Below are 16918 nucleotides of genomic sequence, written 5' to 3' on the forward strand. Positions count from 1 at the left end.
CTTTCACACACACACACATACAGCCACAGTGGCAGGAAATAGGAAACTTCAGGCAGCAGAAAGGGAAAATGTCCCCACAAACTGCTCGGTTGACGTCCCACGGAGCGTTCCAAGTAATGGGTAGGTGGTTTTAACGCTCAACGTGTGCTCCCTTCCGCTCCGTTCATTCTTGCTTTTTAATAGCTTTTCCTCCCCCCCCCCCCCCCTTTCCCTTTTATCCCTTTTCACCCCTCTCCCTCTGCATAAGGGTTAGTGCACGTTCATTGCTCAGAGGATACACAAAAAAAAATAGTGAAACCGTCAAGTGGAAAAATGTTTCAATCAACCGTGGAATGCCCCGCGGTGTTGTTTAGGAGCGCCTTTCTCGGGTGAAACGAAATACGTCGAACAGCATAAGTCAACGCAAAGCGGAGAGCGTTACATAAGTGCGCGGGCGCGAGCGCGCTCCGATCCTTTGTTGTCATCGATGACACCACGAGTTCCGTTATCGCCCCCCCCCTCTTTCTGCCCTCTTTCTTTTCAGCCATGAACGCTTTCGCGCAGCAGCTTGCATCCGGCCGTGGCCCATCCGCCATGTTTCCGCACATACCACTGGCGGTGGATCCGGTTGGATCCAAAGTTTCGTTTCGACAAATTTGTTAAATTTCTCGCACCACGGAAGGTAATCGAAAACTCGGTGAACAAATCCTGCCCTTCGGCTCCGTTTCACCCCACCCACCGCCTGCCAATGGCACAGTGTTGGCGGCCACAAAAGGCGCACCCATCCAGAGCCCGGGGGTGGCCGAAAGTTCGAATTCACTTTTTCTTCATTCAAAGGCACTGCTGCTAGTGCCGTGGTATGCCCGCCCGACGACGGCTGCGGCCACTGCCGTCGCGCTACCGGTTACATTTAGCCTTGGCCTTTTGCCAGCCTTTTGTTTCGTATTGTTCCATGCTCCGTTCCGTTTTCATGTGTGTGTGTGTGTGTGGGGGGGGGGGGGATCGTCTGTGTTTTCTGTTTCGTGTAGCCGGAAGGAGGCCATTTTAAGGTGCACCAATCACGATAAGCTTGCTGTTTTTTTTTTCATTCCCAATTTTGGCAATCATTTTGTTTTCATTTTCAACCCACGCACGTATTACGTTTTGAGCTGTGGGGGGGTTAATTTTGAGATAGGTTGTGTTCAGATTTTTCATTCAAGGGTAAACGTTGGGTGGCAGACTGATGCTTACTGTTTGAAAGTTGTCAAATAGCCTGGATGATGTCTTATAGGATTTTCACCTTCACATGACGTCATACCATGCCAAATCTTGTGTCACAACTTGCGGAAAGCTCCATCGCTCCACTGAATGGGTGTGCACAGCACGATCCTTGCGGAAAGCAGGCGAAAAAACATCGCACCTTCATTCTTTGCTCACATCGGAGCTTCCTCGGGTTCTGCGCTCACTCAGATGAGTGCAAGCGTTTTATTCCGCTCACTGCAAAGAGCTACTTGATCCAACACTAGTCGCTTGCGTTACCGCGCGGCCTCATGAGGTGACATATACAGCGAAATGAACTATTTGAGAGGTTAAATACCTGACAGCTACTGCTAAAGGGTTGGAGGAGATACAACATCTGCTTTCGAAATTTACTTTAAACGGATATCTTCTTAAGCAGAACAGTCCCAAAATGAAAGAAATGATGAATTGTTGACTGAAAATTGATGAAATACTTAAAATTGAAGTTATTTATTGGATTTAGTTACGATTTTGTGCACGTCATTTGTTTACATTCCACATCAATTGATGCGGGATATGGTTGCTGTAATGCGTTATCTGACAGATATTTCGCCTGTCAAATAGGTCTTTTTGCTGTATATTTCACCTCATGTGGCCACAAAGTACTGTGTACATTACAGGTGGGCTTATCCAGCGCAATTTGATGTCTAAACCAAAGTGCCTAGATAGACTACATGTGGGTCCTTAGCTCAGATTCCATGGTAGCCATGATGGATTGAGATTTCTATGGAGATTGGCAGATAAGGAGTTAGGGTTGCTAAGGACTTTATATGAGTTGCTACGCGACTTTGGACTCCCTAGCTGTCAAATGAAAATTTGTCAAAGTACACAGGACGGACCAACCGGTAGTAATTTATGGACCTTGGTCTAAAATTACCCAAAAGGAGGGAGAAATCCCGGTTTGACAGTTAGATCCATAACAAACTAGGTACTTTGATGATTATTCCAAATGATCACTCGTAATCTGTCCTAAATTTTCATTAATTCCCACAGTTTTTGAGAACAATTGATGATGTGAGGAACGGAACTTACGCATACGTGAACTGGAACTCTGACTAACTATTGATTATAACTCCTCATAAGCATAGTACTATTTTTTGTTCGGTTGGTACACTACTCCTGGCATTTAAACGCCGAATCTGACAGTTGTGCAAGCGAAGATGACAATTGTGTTATTAAATTTGACAGAGTAGCTTGCACCATCTGACGTGTGATCTAGTAGTAGCAAGGATGTTATAAGAGACCAGGTGGTGGATAATGGAGCATTTTAACAAACCACCTCTTGACGTGCGGGTTCTTAATCCAGCAAGAGTCGTTATGTCAAATCCAATCAATTTATGTGTTTTGACATATTTAATGAAACATACGGCAAATTTTGATGACAAACATCATTTCATAATGATTATTCAATTTAACTATAATGAAAAGTGTACAATCTTTTAAAAATTGCGTGTTAAAATTTAGGAAAAGTGACATCCTTGAGTGGTAGACAGCGGCATCTATTCAAAAACAAAAATCTTATTAACAAGTGGACAGCTGTTTATTGGAGTGGTAAACCCTGTTTATTAGTTTTTCTGTTCCTTGTCACTAATACCAATTTCCAATGTTCCTACAGTGCAACCAGACATATCGAGACAATTTCACACTGTAAAGCGTAAAAAAATAGCCAAAATCAACATGGCTGACATTTCACGCCTAAATGTATGTACCCATCTGTCATCCTGTAAGGCGTAATACATAAAAGGAAGATAGTTAGTGTAGAAACTGTAATAAAATACAAAATTATTGTATGTCATGTATATTTTTTTGGAAAAAAATATAAAATCTTCGTTGAAAGAACAAAGTTGTTGAAATTTTTGGACCGTATTACTTATGTTTAGTATTTTTTATTTTAATATTTATATTTTATGTATTTGTTATTTTATTATATATTACTCTATATCTTTTTTACAGAAAAAAGTAAGTGAATTTGGCAAACACATTATGAAATCTAAGCAACTGTCACTATCTTAAAAAACCAGATAAGCTGTAATTTCGTAAGAGAACCCCAGAATAAATCTAAAGTTGATATACATTTCATGTAAAACGGATTAATCTATACGATTCATCTAACAAAAGCCCTTACTGGAAGCGCGATTGTTGAAATACAAAAGCGAACCCGATCGTTTGCAATTTCAGCTTGCCGGAGTGCGCCGGAAGTACGATGACAAATCACTGCTTTCATATACGCTGGTGCTTTCGCGTGCATGTTTAATTATGTAGCGGTAGCAAACACGCCCCAAGCAACAGAACCTTCCAGCTGCCATCGGTGGCGGAAGCTCACACACAGCCCATTGTCTGGCTGACAGATTCCTCGCCCCTGCGCTCCCTCCGGCTGGTGTTTCCCCTTGGCGCTCGCAACGTGCTGTTGGTGTATCCTGCCGGAGGAAGCATTTTTGAGTAATTAATGGAGTAATTTCAATTAAACGCACCTTTTCAAGGGCAACTGGGTACGGTGGCCCTTCCCGGTAGGGACATTCAATCGCGACCGTTTTAATTTATTTCAATTTGATTCAGTTTTAATCAACAGCCGGTGCGGCGTCGTTCGCTGTCAAGCGTGCAAGATGGTGCCTGCCAACCGTTACGCACAATGTGACCGTAAGCTAAGTGCTTTTTTGTGTTTTGGGATTGGGAAATTTTGGAATTAAGCGAAGGAGAGAGAGATAGAGAGATAGTGCGTGATGGTTTGGATGCTAGCCATATGTAGGATGGCAAACGCAATTAAGGCGGATTGTTTATTTTAGGTCATGATTTTTGCCTGTCTGAACTTACTTGACAGTAAACACCACATTGATAAGAGGTTTGGTGTGTGTGTGATATTCAGGCAAAGTGATTCGATAAATACTTGTTGAATAAAAAATCATGATCGACATAAATCGTGATTACTGATGTGCTTAAATTGAAAAATGTGTAAGAATATATCAAACAGAAAAGAACTATACCTAAAAAATAATCGTAAACAGTACAACAGTTATATCTATAGCATTTAAATGGGTTCCAGTGGACGGAAATATCCACATTGTGCAAGATTTGATTCAAGACTTCTGAGGTCTTAAGAGAGATTTTAAGACTTCATCTAAATTTTGACACATTCAATTGAGTTTCAAGCACAATACTTCATTGCTCTCACTTTATCTATCAAACGACATGACTGCAAGTGAACGTGTCACACCGCCTAGAACGTTGTTAATTACTGAGCAAAGAAGCAACAAATGCCTGTCAGCTTATCTTCGCTTCCTTGGGAGCTCAAACTCCTATACAAGATAGGCTTTCGATTCCTCAGTTCCTCGGTCAACTCTTTCAAGCTCTTTCGATGTGTAGCTTGGCAACACTCCAAACATGTCGCACTGCACTGCGATTGTCTAGCTGGACTGGCTGGCCAGGCTATTAAATAGCCAGCCACGGGACGATGGTGTGCCAGCCCTCGATCAGCTCCCGGGAAGCTTGTTGAACCATGCCCCAACCTGTTGCCATAGAAGCAACACACGTGTATATAAGGGCTGTTACTGTGGCCCTCAATATGTTCGCTCGAACGATGTCACAGCTGTGTTTAATTGCTTTTATTTACACCCCGTCGATAGCTTTGTGGATTTATATCTTTTAATAGGTGTATGAATGTTTCAGTGGTTCCTAATCATTCTAACAGATATTTTCCATTCGCAATAAAATCAGATCCACAAAACGAAAAGAAACTCCCGTTTTCGTATTTTTTCTACAAGTTAATTGTATTCAATTGCCTAAGCCAACAAAAAAGTTATCGGAAGCCTGTTGCATTGCTGCTGGAAGCGTTAATTCACGACACACCAAAAAAAAAAAAAAAAAAAAAGGGCAAAGGAAGAAAAAGAAAGGAAAAGAAAAACAAACCAGCATTACCAGAAAGTCTAACATACCAAGAGTGCCGCGGGTTAGAAAGTAATTAGTCGGAAGCCAAGCCAACGTTGCCACACGGGCCCTAGCGAACTTTGGAGCATACCGGCGATGATTTCGCCTAACCAAAATTACCCGCACCGACTACCGAGAAGTGTATACACGATGGAAGCTAAGAAAAAAGAAAGTAAACCTGGCTGCCCCAAAAGGCGTCCATCGTGAGCTCAAGTCACGGGGACAGCAAGTGGTGTGGAGGGGGTTGGGGGGTGATTAGTGTTTTATTGCTTGTTTAGATTCGTTTGCAGCCGTGTTGGGTCCCAAAAGCAAGCACAACAACAGCCAGGCACAGTAATGGGAGAATATCAGTGTGTTTGATTTTTCGATGGGTTTTAAAGAGCCATCGAAAGCAATCGCATTTATTAGCACGGGAAGCAGCAGCACACTTGGGCCTACCTATACACCGAGACCTATTGAGCTAATGATGAAGGTTGACTTTCGCCTTGACAGAAGCACCCACAAGCGAGCGTGTTGAAGTTTTTGTGCTGCTTCGTTTGCAGAATCCTGATTGAAATGAAGAGCAATATCAATCATAAACATAAAACACATGCTCTCCCCATCATCGCACACACACACACTCATGTACGCACACAGATATACAAACAAATCATCCAACTGTTGTTGTGTTGTTGTCGATTTTCAGCACACATGGTTGTTGGAGAACTGTTTGGCTTGTTTTTCGACCGCCTTTCATCCCAAAAGTTCATGCCATCAATTGTCCTTGAGTGGTAAACGAGCGGAAAGGGGTGTGTGTGTCTGTGTGTGTGTGTTATGCAAGGCACAACGGGGAAGAAGCTGTAACAAAAATGGCTTCCCTAAGGGAGTCGTTTGCGAAAGCGAAGCAGGGCGGATCGTTTTGCAAGTGACAAGGGAAAGACAGGAGACGGCTGCTGTACCATATCTCGGCTGTGTACGTACAACCACCATTCCAACCATTCCAAACAGGGGGAAGCGCTTTTCTCTTCCCATTTGGGGAGCATTTTTCTTCAAGTGTTGCTTTTGCGGAGAGTGTGTGCTGTTTAGAATAAACGTTCATTAATCACTCTTTGCTTTTTCACCAGTGTGGGAGAGGAGGGGCGGAGGACTTTTGGGGGAGTCAGAGTGTGATTTTGTTTGTGTTCCAAGTTCCACGGCCCAAGCTCCATCGAGCGGAAGAGAGAGAGAGAGCATCGCAGATTTGGTTCGATGCAAAATATTTGTAGAATGTCGCTTTTCTTCCATATGTAAACTTTTTTTTTTTGTTTTTGTTTTGCACCGAGAAAAAGCTGGGCGTGACGCGGGTGTACTGGAAATGTTGGAAATTTTTGAAGTAAGGTGATCTATTGTACTGACATGATTGGGTGCAGATTGGGGGAGAAGAGGGCACCTCGAGCGTGATGCTCCATTGGTTCAGATTTTCCCAAAATTAATCATTGCTGCGGGATTCATTGTTCTTTCCGCATTATTATATTATTTACAGTGTGTTGTTTCTTACTGTTGGTAAATGAAGTAAGGTTTGATTGTCTTTTGAATTGTTGGGAATTAGCGGATAACATATCCCACATTATGAAAGTTTCCCCATTATTTTATGTACGCCATTATTTTGTCTGAATACTGTATTTGATTCTAAAAATGGACAATTCACAACATTCATCAATTTTATCTATTGAATGTTACGATTTCGTGTCAGAGCAATGGAATTAATTACTTTCAAAGGCAGGAAAGCAATTGAACCTGGAATTGAACCGCAGAAGTGTACTTCCTTGATTGAGCTTTGTTATAATTAAGATTACGCACTAGATCAGGGGTCTCCAAACTACAGCCCGCGATGATTTGATAAAGGAAAATGTAAATTATTTTCATCAAAAATTTAATGTTTACTGGTTAAAGACGAAAATCAAGCTTCAATGATAGCAAGATGTTGAATTTTGAAATATTTACTAACTATTTTCTTGTCCAAAATAAATTTAATCATGTCCATTAGCAAAAGGTAACGTCAAAGGTAACGGCCCTCAACAACGTTATTTACGAAGCACAATGAGGCCCGAGAACTGAAAAGTTTGGAGAACCCCTGCACTAGATTATTATTATGCAAAACCTTGTTCCAGAACAACTTTTTATAAGCAAAATAACCTTATTTATCAAGTGTGCTAAAAGGAACAAACCTCAAGCACCCACTTTCCCACCAAACACACCAAAAAATGCACAGCCTAGGCAAGGCTCGACAAACGCTTAAGAATTGGAATTGGTTGATGCATCGCACACCAAAAGCAGGAGCACTTTATGCATTATGACCTAAAGCTGACACAATGAAACACAAACGTGTAAACGTTCTTGTCAACAAGAGGTATTCGAAACTAACTAAACGGAAACAATGGCTTTCAATCAGAAGAAACACACAATCAAATATAAGAAACCCATTTCCTCCGATGAGTCTCTTGATAAATTAAACAACCACTGGACTGGCAAAATAGCACTCTACTTTGCCTACCGATAGATTCATGAGCATGGAGTGTTGCTTCTCCCATCTGTGCAAGGTAAGGCCTCTTTGCTCCAGCACTTTCAGTAAAAGAGTTCTTTTACCAACTTCCATGATCGCCTGAACGATCAATCGTCGATTCAGTTCGCATCGAAAAGTTTTCAGTTCAGCCTACGTCGGCAAAACTATCACGTTCCTTAAGTGCTTTGCTATTTGTCATTTGGGCATTTTCCATCTTTAGTTATGAAGCGAACGAAAAACGATGCAAATGATCCATTGATGTAGTTGTTTGTACAGTTTTGAGAGGCATTGGCTCCAACAGAGTTCTTTCGCCTTTAATAAAATATGTGATGCTATAAAATAGAAATTTTAGTAGGAATTATAGATTTCATACTATGCAAGAGATACGAGGAGATACCCCATGATACGAAGAGATGACTTTATCCTTCACATTTTAGTAAAATCTTGAAAGAAGGTAATTGTAATTGTAGGTTAAGAATTGAAATTTTACAATAGATTTCTATGTTTATAATCTAATAGATTAGCTCAATAATAATATATTACACACAAATGTTTATGAAAATAGGATAACAAGTTATTTATGGAACATACAAGTTTTGAACATACAATTCCAATTATTATAAGTTGTATTAATAAATAGTTATAGTTTATAAATAAACTAGCTCGCATTTTTAGAATCTGATTCGAAAGTGCACTTTTGCAACCTCACCAAAAATACATAAACCAAGATCCTTCTACCAAAAACAAAAACAAGACAAACAATCGATAATTACATCAAGAAACAAAATGCTGAAAGTGTCTGAGTTTCGATCCAATTCTCTCTGGTTAGAGGCATTGGGAAAAGTTAAAGTTTGTAAAGATATGCTTCTTGTATGAATAACTGATGATGAGTTGGTCAAATATTACTCTTCTTTCGCCAGGTTTAAGCCACTTAGTATCTAGGCTAACTAACTATCTGGTTTACTGTACCCATAAGTAGGACTGTATCTGTTGTCCATAACGAGAATTAGAATCATATAACGCAGCAATATGGGTAATATTGCAACTATCTTTATTTGTTAATGATAAAAAAAAAATCATAACGGTAGGAGCGTTGTCTTGTGATAATGAAATGGTTAGACAAACACACAACGTGCCTCAAACAACCAAGCGTTGAATAGCTGAACCCTCAAAAGCATGTACCACTTCTACGAACTAACGCTATTCGGCAAAGTTTCCACGAAAACGGTAAAATTTGATTGTTTGATTGTTTCTTCGAAAACACGGCGAACTTCGGGTTAATGGGGTTTGTTCGCGGAAATCTAGCATAAAATGCAAAACTCCTCATCGGTGCTCCAAGTTCCCGCTTCCAAGCAAAATGCGGCTATTCATTAAATCATAACCGTAAAATCCCTTACCTAGCGAGAGAGATTCCAAATTTCCACCGACTGGAGGCATAAATTAATTTACTCCTTACTGCACTGCACACACACACACACACATACCGAGCGCTCCCCCGAAAGATGCTTACCTTGGCGAGTTCGAGTTCGTCGTGCCGTCCCGTACAGCGCTCAATGCTCAAGCACTTCATCAGCTTTGGCAGCAGCACTTCCGTCCCAGTGGATAATCTGCCAGCTTCAGCTCTTCTTTCGTAAGCCCTCCCAATCACCTGTCTACAAACACACACACACACACACACACACACGCTGGCACTGGGGGCCAGTTTTCCCTTTGCCTAATCCCCTTTTCGTGGAGGAAGCGGGAAGAAGAGCTTTTTAGGGGTTAAGGGGTAGAAAATCCGTGCAACGTGTGTTTTTTTCTTCTTCTTCTGCACAACAGTAGGGACATTTGCGTACACGCGCGCACGTACCTAGATCACACCCAAACACCATATACACATGCACGGCTGCACGAACAGATCCACGTCCACGCAATCACACTTTAGGGCACTATCCTTCTACCACACACACACACACTCCATCGGCGGTGCCGATCGGACCACCTTGTCGTGTAAGGAAGAGCAGGGAATTATCTTAGCAAACGGGAAGGAAAGGGGACATTCGAAATGGATAGCTAGGAGGCTCGGTGTTACACAACGCGCTGCCCACTGGGTAAGACGATCTAGGCACGATTGTGTTTTACACACACACACACACACACACACACACACACACACACACACACACACACACACACACACACATACCGTAGGAGGGGTGGCCTTGGCCATATCGTACACATCGTCCGCAGCACCACAGAGCTACAGAGACACAATCGTAACCACATGCACATCCCCTTCTCCCCGAAACTAAACCCATACGGGTGGGTCGGGGGTGGGCGGGGGAGGGGAAAAAGGATGAAAACTGATGATGCAGCGCAAAATTTAAGGAAAAGTTTTCCCTTCACTCGTGCAAAGTGTTCGAATGGGAGTGGGGAGCAGAACGGCCCTCGAAACGAGGTGATACCGTGGGGAGCAAGTGTGTAAGGAAATGGGATAAGTTAGGATAGGTACACATACACACACACACACAGACACTGTATCACGAGGTCAGTAGGAGCCTGCAGGGCGCAGGCAGGCATAAAAAGATTGCGCTGTGCAAAAGGGACGCCTTTTTAACGCTGCCTTGCGGGTGGGTTCTTCGGGTCACTGCTATTGTTTATGAAGGAAATGGAGCAACCGTCCGGGGAAAAGCGAGGGCACAAAAAAGAAAGAAAGAAAAGGAGCTCAACGGAAGGGAAAAACTCACTACGATACCACCAACCAGCTGGTGCGCCGCGGATGGTGGTGGTGGCGGTCCTTTTGCTGAGCAACGGCCGGATGTTGCCGGAACAGGCGCAGACGAGCACCGGTGATGGTCCGCCTTTCCGACGCCCGGAACGACCAAAACTCGACTGACGGCGAAGGCCAAACGGTTGGCTGTCGTGCACCGAAGGATTTTGCCTTTCCTATCACCGACGACGACGACGACGACGCGTAGGAGATAACACATTTGAGGAGAGCTTCATCCTAAAAAGAGAAGGGAGAGCGAGCGAGATATGTCGTGAGAATGAGCGTGCACGCAAGGACATCCGGCTGCACCAGGGGGAGATGACTCTTTCGGGTGAGAAGATAACAACAACAACAACACTTACCAACTCAAACTCAAACCCGTGTTGCGCACCCCGAGAGTGTAAAAGGGAAATGCGTGGTGCTTTTTTTTTTGAGCCGCAGTTCCTCCATCCAGTGTAGCAGGATCCTAGTGCCCCATGGGAGAGAGCGAAGACACCCGCCGTGCGTGGGTTGTGACACCGACATCGACGCTCGGGTGTCACACTTTCTCCCTGAGCTGAATGTGTGTTCCTGCCCAGTGTGTGTGTGTGTGTGTGTGTGTGACGCTGTGAGAGTTTCCGAAAGGCCAAAACAACACGCACACGCTGGGGAAATGTACGGACAGTCAGACAGACAGCGATACTCCCCAACACTTGAGGAGTCTCACGCGGGGAGCTCGATCAACAAGTTAATAACCTGATGCTAGGAAAACGTATGTGTGTGTGTGTGTGTGTTGGATCCTGCGCATGGCCTGCTCTTTGCATCGTCTGTGCTGTGGAGCATGTTGAAAACTTTCGTGCCCTGTTTCGCGCTAGTTACAGTGTTTTTCCCCTAGATGGCGCCGGTGCACACGTGGGAAAAGGGTCGATTTTCAATCAAATTTGATACAAGATTTTCCAGGAGTTCTCATAGCTGCGGGAAACTCTATTGACTCTTTCCTATACGAAATGAACTTATTGTAATGGGAATTGGATTCTATAGTACCCTTGTTGCACAAATCCCATTGGAATTTGCAAAGAGCATGTCCAAAAAGGGGATTCGATCATAGAGTCGAATTTCCAACATACGAAGTTCACTTGCAATAGGAAAGAGTCTAGGAAGTGTCCCATAACTATGAGAACCTCTGGAAAACCCTGTAAGAAAATGCAATTTATACTAAAAATGAAAAATTAAGGAGAAAAAAAACCAAAAACCTAATGATTAAGTATAAGCAAAGACTGACTATCGGACTGCGGTGTACTAAATAAGTGCCCAAAGCCTGTATAGGCCGAAATGATCGTGTTTGGTCGTTACGCCAAACAGAGGAAGAAGCGTTCGGATATGTTTAACACACAGTTCCACATCCAAGTCGGTGGTGTCATATTCAGAAAAATAGTACACTTTATTATAAGCCATTTCTGCTAGGATAATGGGTTTGATGTCTACTGTCGGACATGATTCAATGCTGCAGTATGTGTGCCAGTGCGTATGTGCGTTACTAATTGTAACGAATTAGTTACCTTCCCTTGCAGTGAAAGAAATACATCTTTTGACACGATCGCTTGCTAGTGTAATACACATTTTCCAATAGAACGAAATAACAGCTGTTTAATCTGATTTGTTTGCTCAAAAAATCAACCCCCAAAAACCTAACAGACATACATGCACATACGTACACAACACGCTAGACATCGAATCATACAGGGCCACCGACACACACACAAACACACATACACACATTCATTGATGACACATTGAAGAAACGTTATACGACCAACATTACGTTTAAAGGACGATTCACCAGTCTCCCTTCCGTTCCCGTGGCCAGCGGCTACGACAGTGGGATTGTAATGGATTTGTTTACTTTTTTTCTTGTTGTTGCAATAAATTACTACCTTCACTAACAATATAAAGGGTTGGGGAATTGATTGAGCGTGCAAGTGAATCGTTATTTTAAAAAAACCACTTCCCCTGTTTGTCAGAAGATTGTTCTAAAATACCTCTTCCAATCGTTAGAGTTCCAATCGCTTCCAAAATGGAAGTGCAAAAGGGGTATCAACGTCCGGTCACCGTTCGAATAAGCAGAACAACTATAACGAAGGATTGTTTGTTCTCATATACAAGTACATAATTAATAATGGTCCATAGAACGAGTAATACTCCTAACACCGGGGGCCATTCCCCTAGCAAACGAACGTCGGGTGCAATGCTATTGGTTTTCTGCTTAACGTGTCACGACTTTTGGGTCGTTTGCCCGTAACACCCACGTGCGTGTGTGTGTGTGCCTTTTCTTTACCAACAGCTCTTTGCATAAGGACCGTCGCCCTTTACCACCCGGAGCTTTCCAATGTTAACACTAAAATTATTATTCTGCTGACTAGTGCTGAAGTTATGGTTCCTTGTTTGCTTCTTTTTTTTGTTTGTTTGTTTGTTTCCTTTAGTTTGTTATCTTACTTCCTGTTCTTATTCCTTTTACATAGAATTTTTAATGTTTTTATATTTTACTACTATTTAAAAATAGATCTCTACATTGGTTACGAACAATTGTTGCTGCGTGGATTCTCTTACTAGAACAATTGATCGAAACATTACAAATAGTGGTGCGTTACACTGTAGGTAGTATGATGCATGAATGTTCCAGCTGACTGGGGGGGGGGGGGGGGGGGGGGGGGCGGGGAGAAAACGGGATTGCTGTGGAGGATCTGAGGCGATTGGTTCTGTTTTGCGCGCATTGTGGATCGTACGAGATATAACAATTAACAAACAATTACCTAACAATATTTACAATACAACATAATGCCGCATACTGCGAATTAGTACAATCAATTGTGCGCTCGCGGGGGATATAAATACACGATCGAACCGATTACCGCGGCGTGTGACATCGTGCTTGTACGTGGTGCACACGAACAGATAAGTCTACGCACCTTGCGGGACCCAGTGCGGAACGTTCTGGTCGGTAAAACATAACGCTAACATTCATTTACAGAAGTCATTTTGTGGGGGAGATAAAAAGAACGGGGATTTAAAAGTAATGAGAGCCGCAGGTTGCGGGTAGAATGGTATGACAGGGAGGATAGGAGTACAGCGGTTCAACATTAAAAACAAAACTGGGTTCATTCTGTTTGCACCGGAAGGGCGAATCACATACAGTAGCCTGTTTGGTCTTGCGGTAGCGCATTGCGAGCGAGTCGACGACTACAGCGTCCCCATCATCCACCATCATCTTTCACTCCAACGCTGCATCGAGCGCGTCCTGGTCGTCCACCGTCCCCGTATGCCGCGGCAGCTGATCGTCCAGCAGCAGCTCGCTCGTCTTACCATCCGACGATGACAGCCGTATGAGCCGCACCTTGTCCCCGTTCACCCATCCGTTGCCCTTCTGGCCGACCACCAGGAACGAGGGCTTGTCCGCGTACGGTGGCGACGATGCAAGATCGGCCCCCAGCCGGCCGACGATCTTCTCCTTTATGCTACGACAACTGTGAGTGGTGGCCGACTCGTGGCTACCTATACTGTGGTGGTGACCACTATCAGTACAATCAGGTTCAAGGGAAAGCTTACGCGGGGTGGTTCCATTACTTGCTGGTGATCCGAGCGGGCTGCCGACGCACTCCACCACCCCATCCTTCTGGTGGTCGTCGTCCTCCGCATGGTCCGTGCAGGGGCTCTTGTTGTTATTATTGTTTTCGCTCGTGTTATTGTTGTTTGCGTACGCCTCCTTCGCGCTTTGGGCCAGCTCGATCCAGTGCTGCTTGTTCTCCAGCACACCATCGATCAGCGGCGTCAGCTTGTCGGACAGGGTTGCAAAAGCCTGCAGCAGTGAGGAAAGTGAGATGGCAATCAATGGAAAGAACACCGTAGCGAAAGAAGTGACGAGCCGAAGCGTACCTCATAAATAGGAATACAGATCGAATCAATAAAGCCAACCTGCATCATTGGCAATTGATCCTCCTTCTCTCGATTCATTATATCCTGTAGGAGGGGGATGAAATAGCAAAATAAAGATATGCTTAATGTGCCTCAACCCTGCTAGCATTATCGTGCCGCGAGCTTACAATCGGTGTGATGTTTAACTCTTGCCGCTCCATGTCGCCCTGCTCGAAGAACTCCGAGCTGACCAGATCGGCGACGCGCTTCTCGATTTCCCACGGCTTGGTGATGGCGGACAGATCGCAGACGGTCATGCTCATCGCGCGCAGCAGCGAGCGTGGCTCCTCCGCCTGCCAGGAACTCATTTCACTGGTCGGTTCGACTAAATTCAAAAAGGCTCCACGTTTCCTAGTTGACCAATCACAGAACAAATACCAGTTAAAAGTGTTATTTTTAAATCGTTGGATGTTTGATCGGAATGGCTAGAACGCCACAGCTACCTGAAATAAACGGCCAGATCGGTGGATAGGATGGCATCTTCCAGCACGCGTATCACACGGCTGTAGTCCTCCGAGGACATGTTGGACAGTATCTGGTTGCCGGGGCTGTTAATGATCATCAGACACTGGTCGAAGTGATGGTGCTCCATCGTGGACGTCGAGTAGAGCTGAGCCAGCGGTGACGAGGCTCTGCGAGAGAAGCGTTTGTCGTTACCTTTGGCACCATTCTCCCAAACCACTCAGTCTCAGATATACGTACTTAATCTGGAACGAATTGTTGGTCCCACGGTGATCCAGATCGTGGCACAGGCAGGCTATGATCAGCGCAAGGCACTCAATCTCGCCAAAGATCTTCCACCACTGGGTCGACGTGAGGATGGCAAACATCATCTGCGTCACGTTGAACGCGTGCCGCCAGTTGTGGTACGTCACGTTGCGATAGTTTTTCTTCACGCTCAGCAACCACCGGCACAGGACCTCGTACTCGATGTGAAACCGCTCGACCAGATCCAGGTCCAGAAACATGCGCAGGCACGCCTTCAGCGTGTGATCGTCGTCCAGTGTCAGATCGTCGAACTTGAAGTCGTACAGTTTGAAGAACGCGGATGATGGCACTTTTAGTTGCTGGAGAAAGGTTAAAAATGAGCGTCAGAGCTTTGTGGAAATTCTAGGCGCAAGGTGCAAGTTACCCGTAACCGGTACGCATCGTCGATGGTGGCGGAGGCGTGATAGCTCAGCACCTCCAGCGTGACACTCTGCTTTGCCATCGCGATGATTGCCTTCTCGTACATGTGCGTGTTGTGAATGCCCATGCCGCAAAAGATGGCGAACGCTTCAACAAAGTTTTCATCATTTTTGGTAAAAGTCTGGAAAGCAGAAAATGGAGACGCATGGTCAGTGCTGTAAAATGTCATGAGCATCATGAGACGTTCACCAACGAAAACAATGAACATATCCGTGGTAGCTTGATGCTCATTGCGGATACTCGATAAAAGTGCGTCATGATATGCCGAACACGACATGCGAATGCTTGAGTCAAACGCGAAACACTGACAGACAAGCTGAGGTTAATGTCGGCGCAAGTATAATTATGATTTACCCTGGCTATGAACAGTGCTGCCAAATGTTACCGTTTCAGTCACCAAACCCCCATGACTGAAACGAAGCTCAAATCAGATCACGTACACAACTGAGATGATCAGAGGTGATACTCAGTTGGTGGATCCACCAAATGCTTGGTGACATTTTGTTTACTCTTGGTCACACATTTGGTCACCACATTTTCTGTCGGTGATAATCACGACATTCTTAGAATATACTTGTCGTGTGGTCCCAATCGACAAAATAAGCATTATTTCTAGCTCTGTCTGCTTTGATGGTCTGTAGGGTCAAACAGAGCGAGAAAACATACTCATTTTGTCTCTTTGAATCATTCGCAAGCACCGCATATCTCCCATGGCTATCTTGGTGATCACCGACAGAAAATGTCACGATTAAGTGACTGAGTTGGTTGCACAACATGTCATCTAGCATGTGATGGTCGCACCAACTGTTTGAGTCTTGCCTCTGATCATTACAGTAGAGCTCGTGACGCTGAGATGATTTTGATTCTGGCGGAATTTGTCATGACTATGTCAGTGACATTTTGCCAAACTGATCATAGTAAAAAAAAAGCCATGACATAGTGACTGACCAAGCAATGGTCGCAATAATGTTACGAATCATGTATTGGATACACCAATCGTTTAGAGCATCACCTCTGGTCATCACAATTGAGTACGTGAAGCGGACATGGATTTTGTTTCAGTGAGATTTTGTGTAACATTGACATTTTGCAGCACTGCGCATGATGCTTTGTTCGGAGAAGATCATTCCCTTTCCGGGATCTTACTTTACACACACACACACACACACACACACACACACACACACACACACACACACACACACACACACACACACACACACACACACACACACACACACACACACACACACACACACACACACACACACACACACACACACACACACACACACACACACACACACACACACACACACACACACACACACACA

The 16918-nt window shown here is 44.1% G+C and overlaps 2 protein-coding genes across 17 annotated transcripts in view; both read right to left on the reverse strand.

Annotated features, from left to right (window-relative positions):
- Window positions 1-11184, reverse strand: part of LOC121595263 (probable G-protein coupled receptor CG31760) — a 57406-nt gene extending 46222 nt beyond the window's left edge. For both annotated transcript variants that reach the window (XM_041919118.1, XM_041919120.1), the window contains exons 1-3: window positions 10811-11184; window positions 10426-10685; window positions 9210-9680 (exon numbers count right to left, since the gene is read on the reverse strand). The gene's annotated coding sequence lies outside the window, so the exon portion shown is untranslated. The remainder of the gene's footprint in view (window positions 1-9209; window positions 9681-10425; window positions 10686-10810) is intronic.
- A 660-nt stretch (window positions 11185-11844) lies between these two features.
- LOC121595260 (dual 3',5'-cyclic-AMP and -GMP phosphodiesterase 11) overlaps window positions 11845-16918 on the reverse strand; it is an 89095-nt gene continuing 84021 nt past the window's right edge. For 13 of the 15 annotated variants that reach the window (XM_041919109.1, XM_041919106.1, XM_041919114.1 and 10 more), the window contains 6 exons: window positions 15529-15705; window positions 15099-15463; window positions 14840-15028; window positions 14525-14747; window positions 14358-14441; window positions 11845-14280 (listed from right to left, as the gene is read on the reverse strand). In XM_041919109.1, coding sequence (XP_041775043.1) covers window positions 13696-14280; window positions 14358-14441; window positions 14525-14747; window positions 14840-15028; window positions 15099-15463; window positions 15529-15705 — 1623 coding nt within the window. In that variant the 3' untranslated portion in view covers window positions 11845-13695. The remainder of the gene's footprint in view (window positions 14281-14357; window positions 14442-14524; window positions 14748-14839; window positions 15029-15098; window positions 15464-15528; window positions 15706-16918) is intronic. The other 2 variants (XM_041919103.1, XM_041919112.1) reach the window with 2 other exon arrangements.

This window comes from Anopheles merus, chromosome 3R, assembly GCF_017562075.2.
Source record: "Anopheles merus strain MAF chromosome 3R, AmerM5.1, whole genome shotgun sequence".
NCBI classification, from domain to species: Eukaryota; Metazoa; Arthropoda; class Insecta; order Diptera; family Culicidae; genus Anopheles; species Anopheles merus.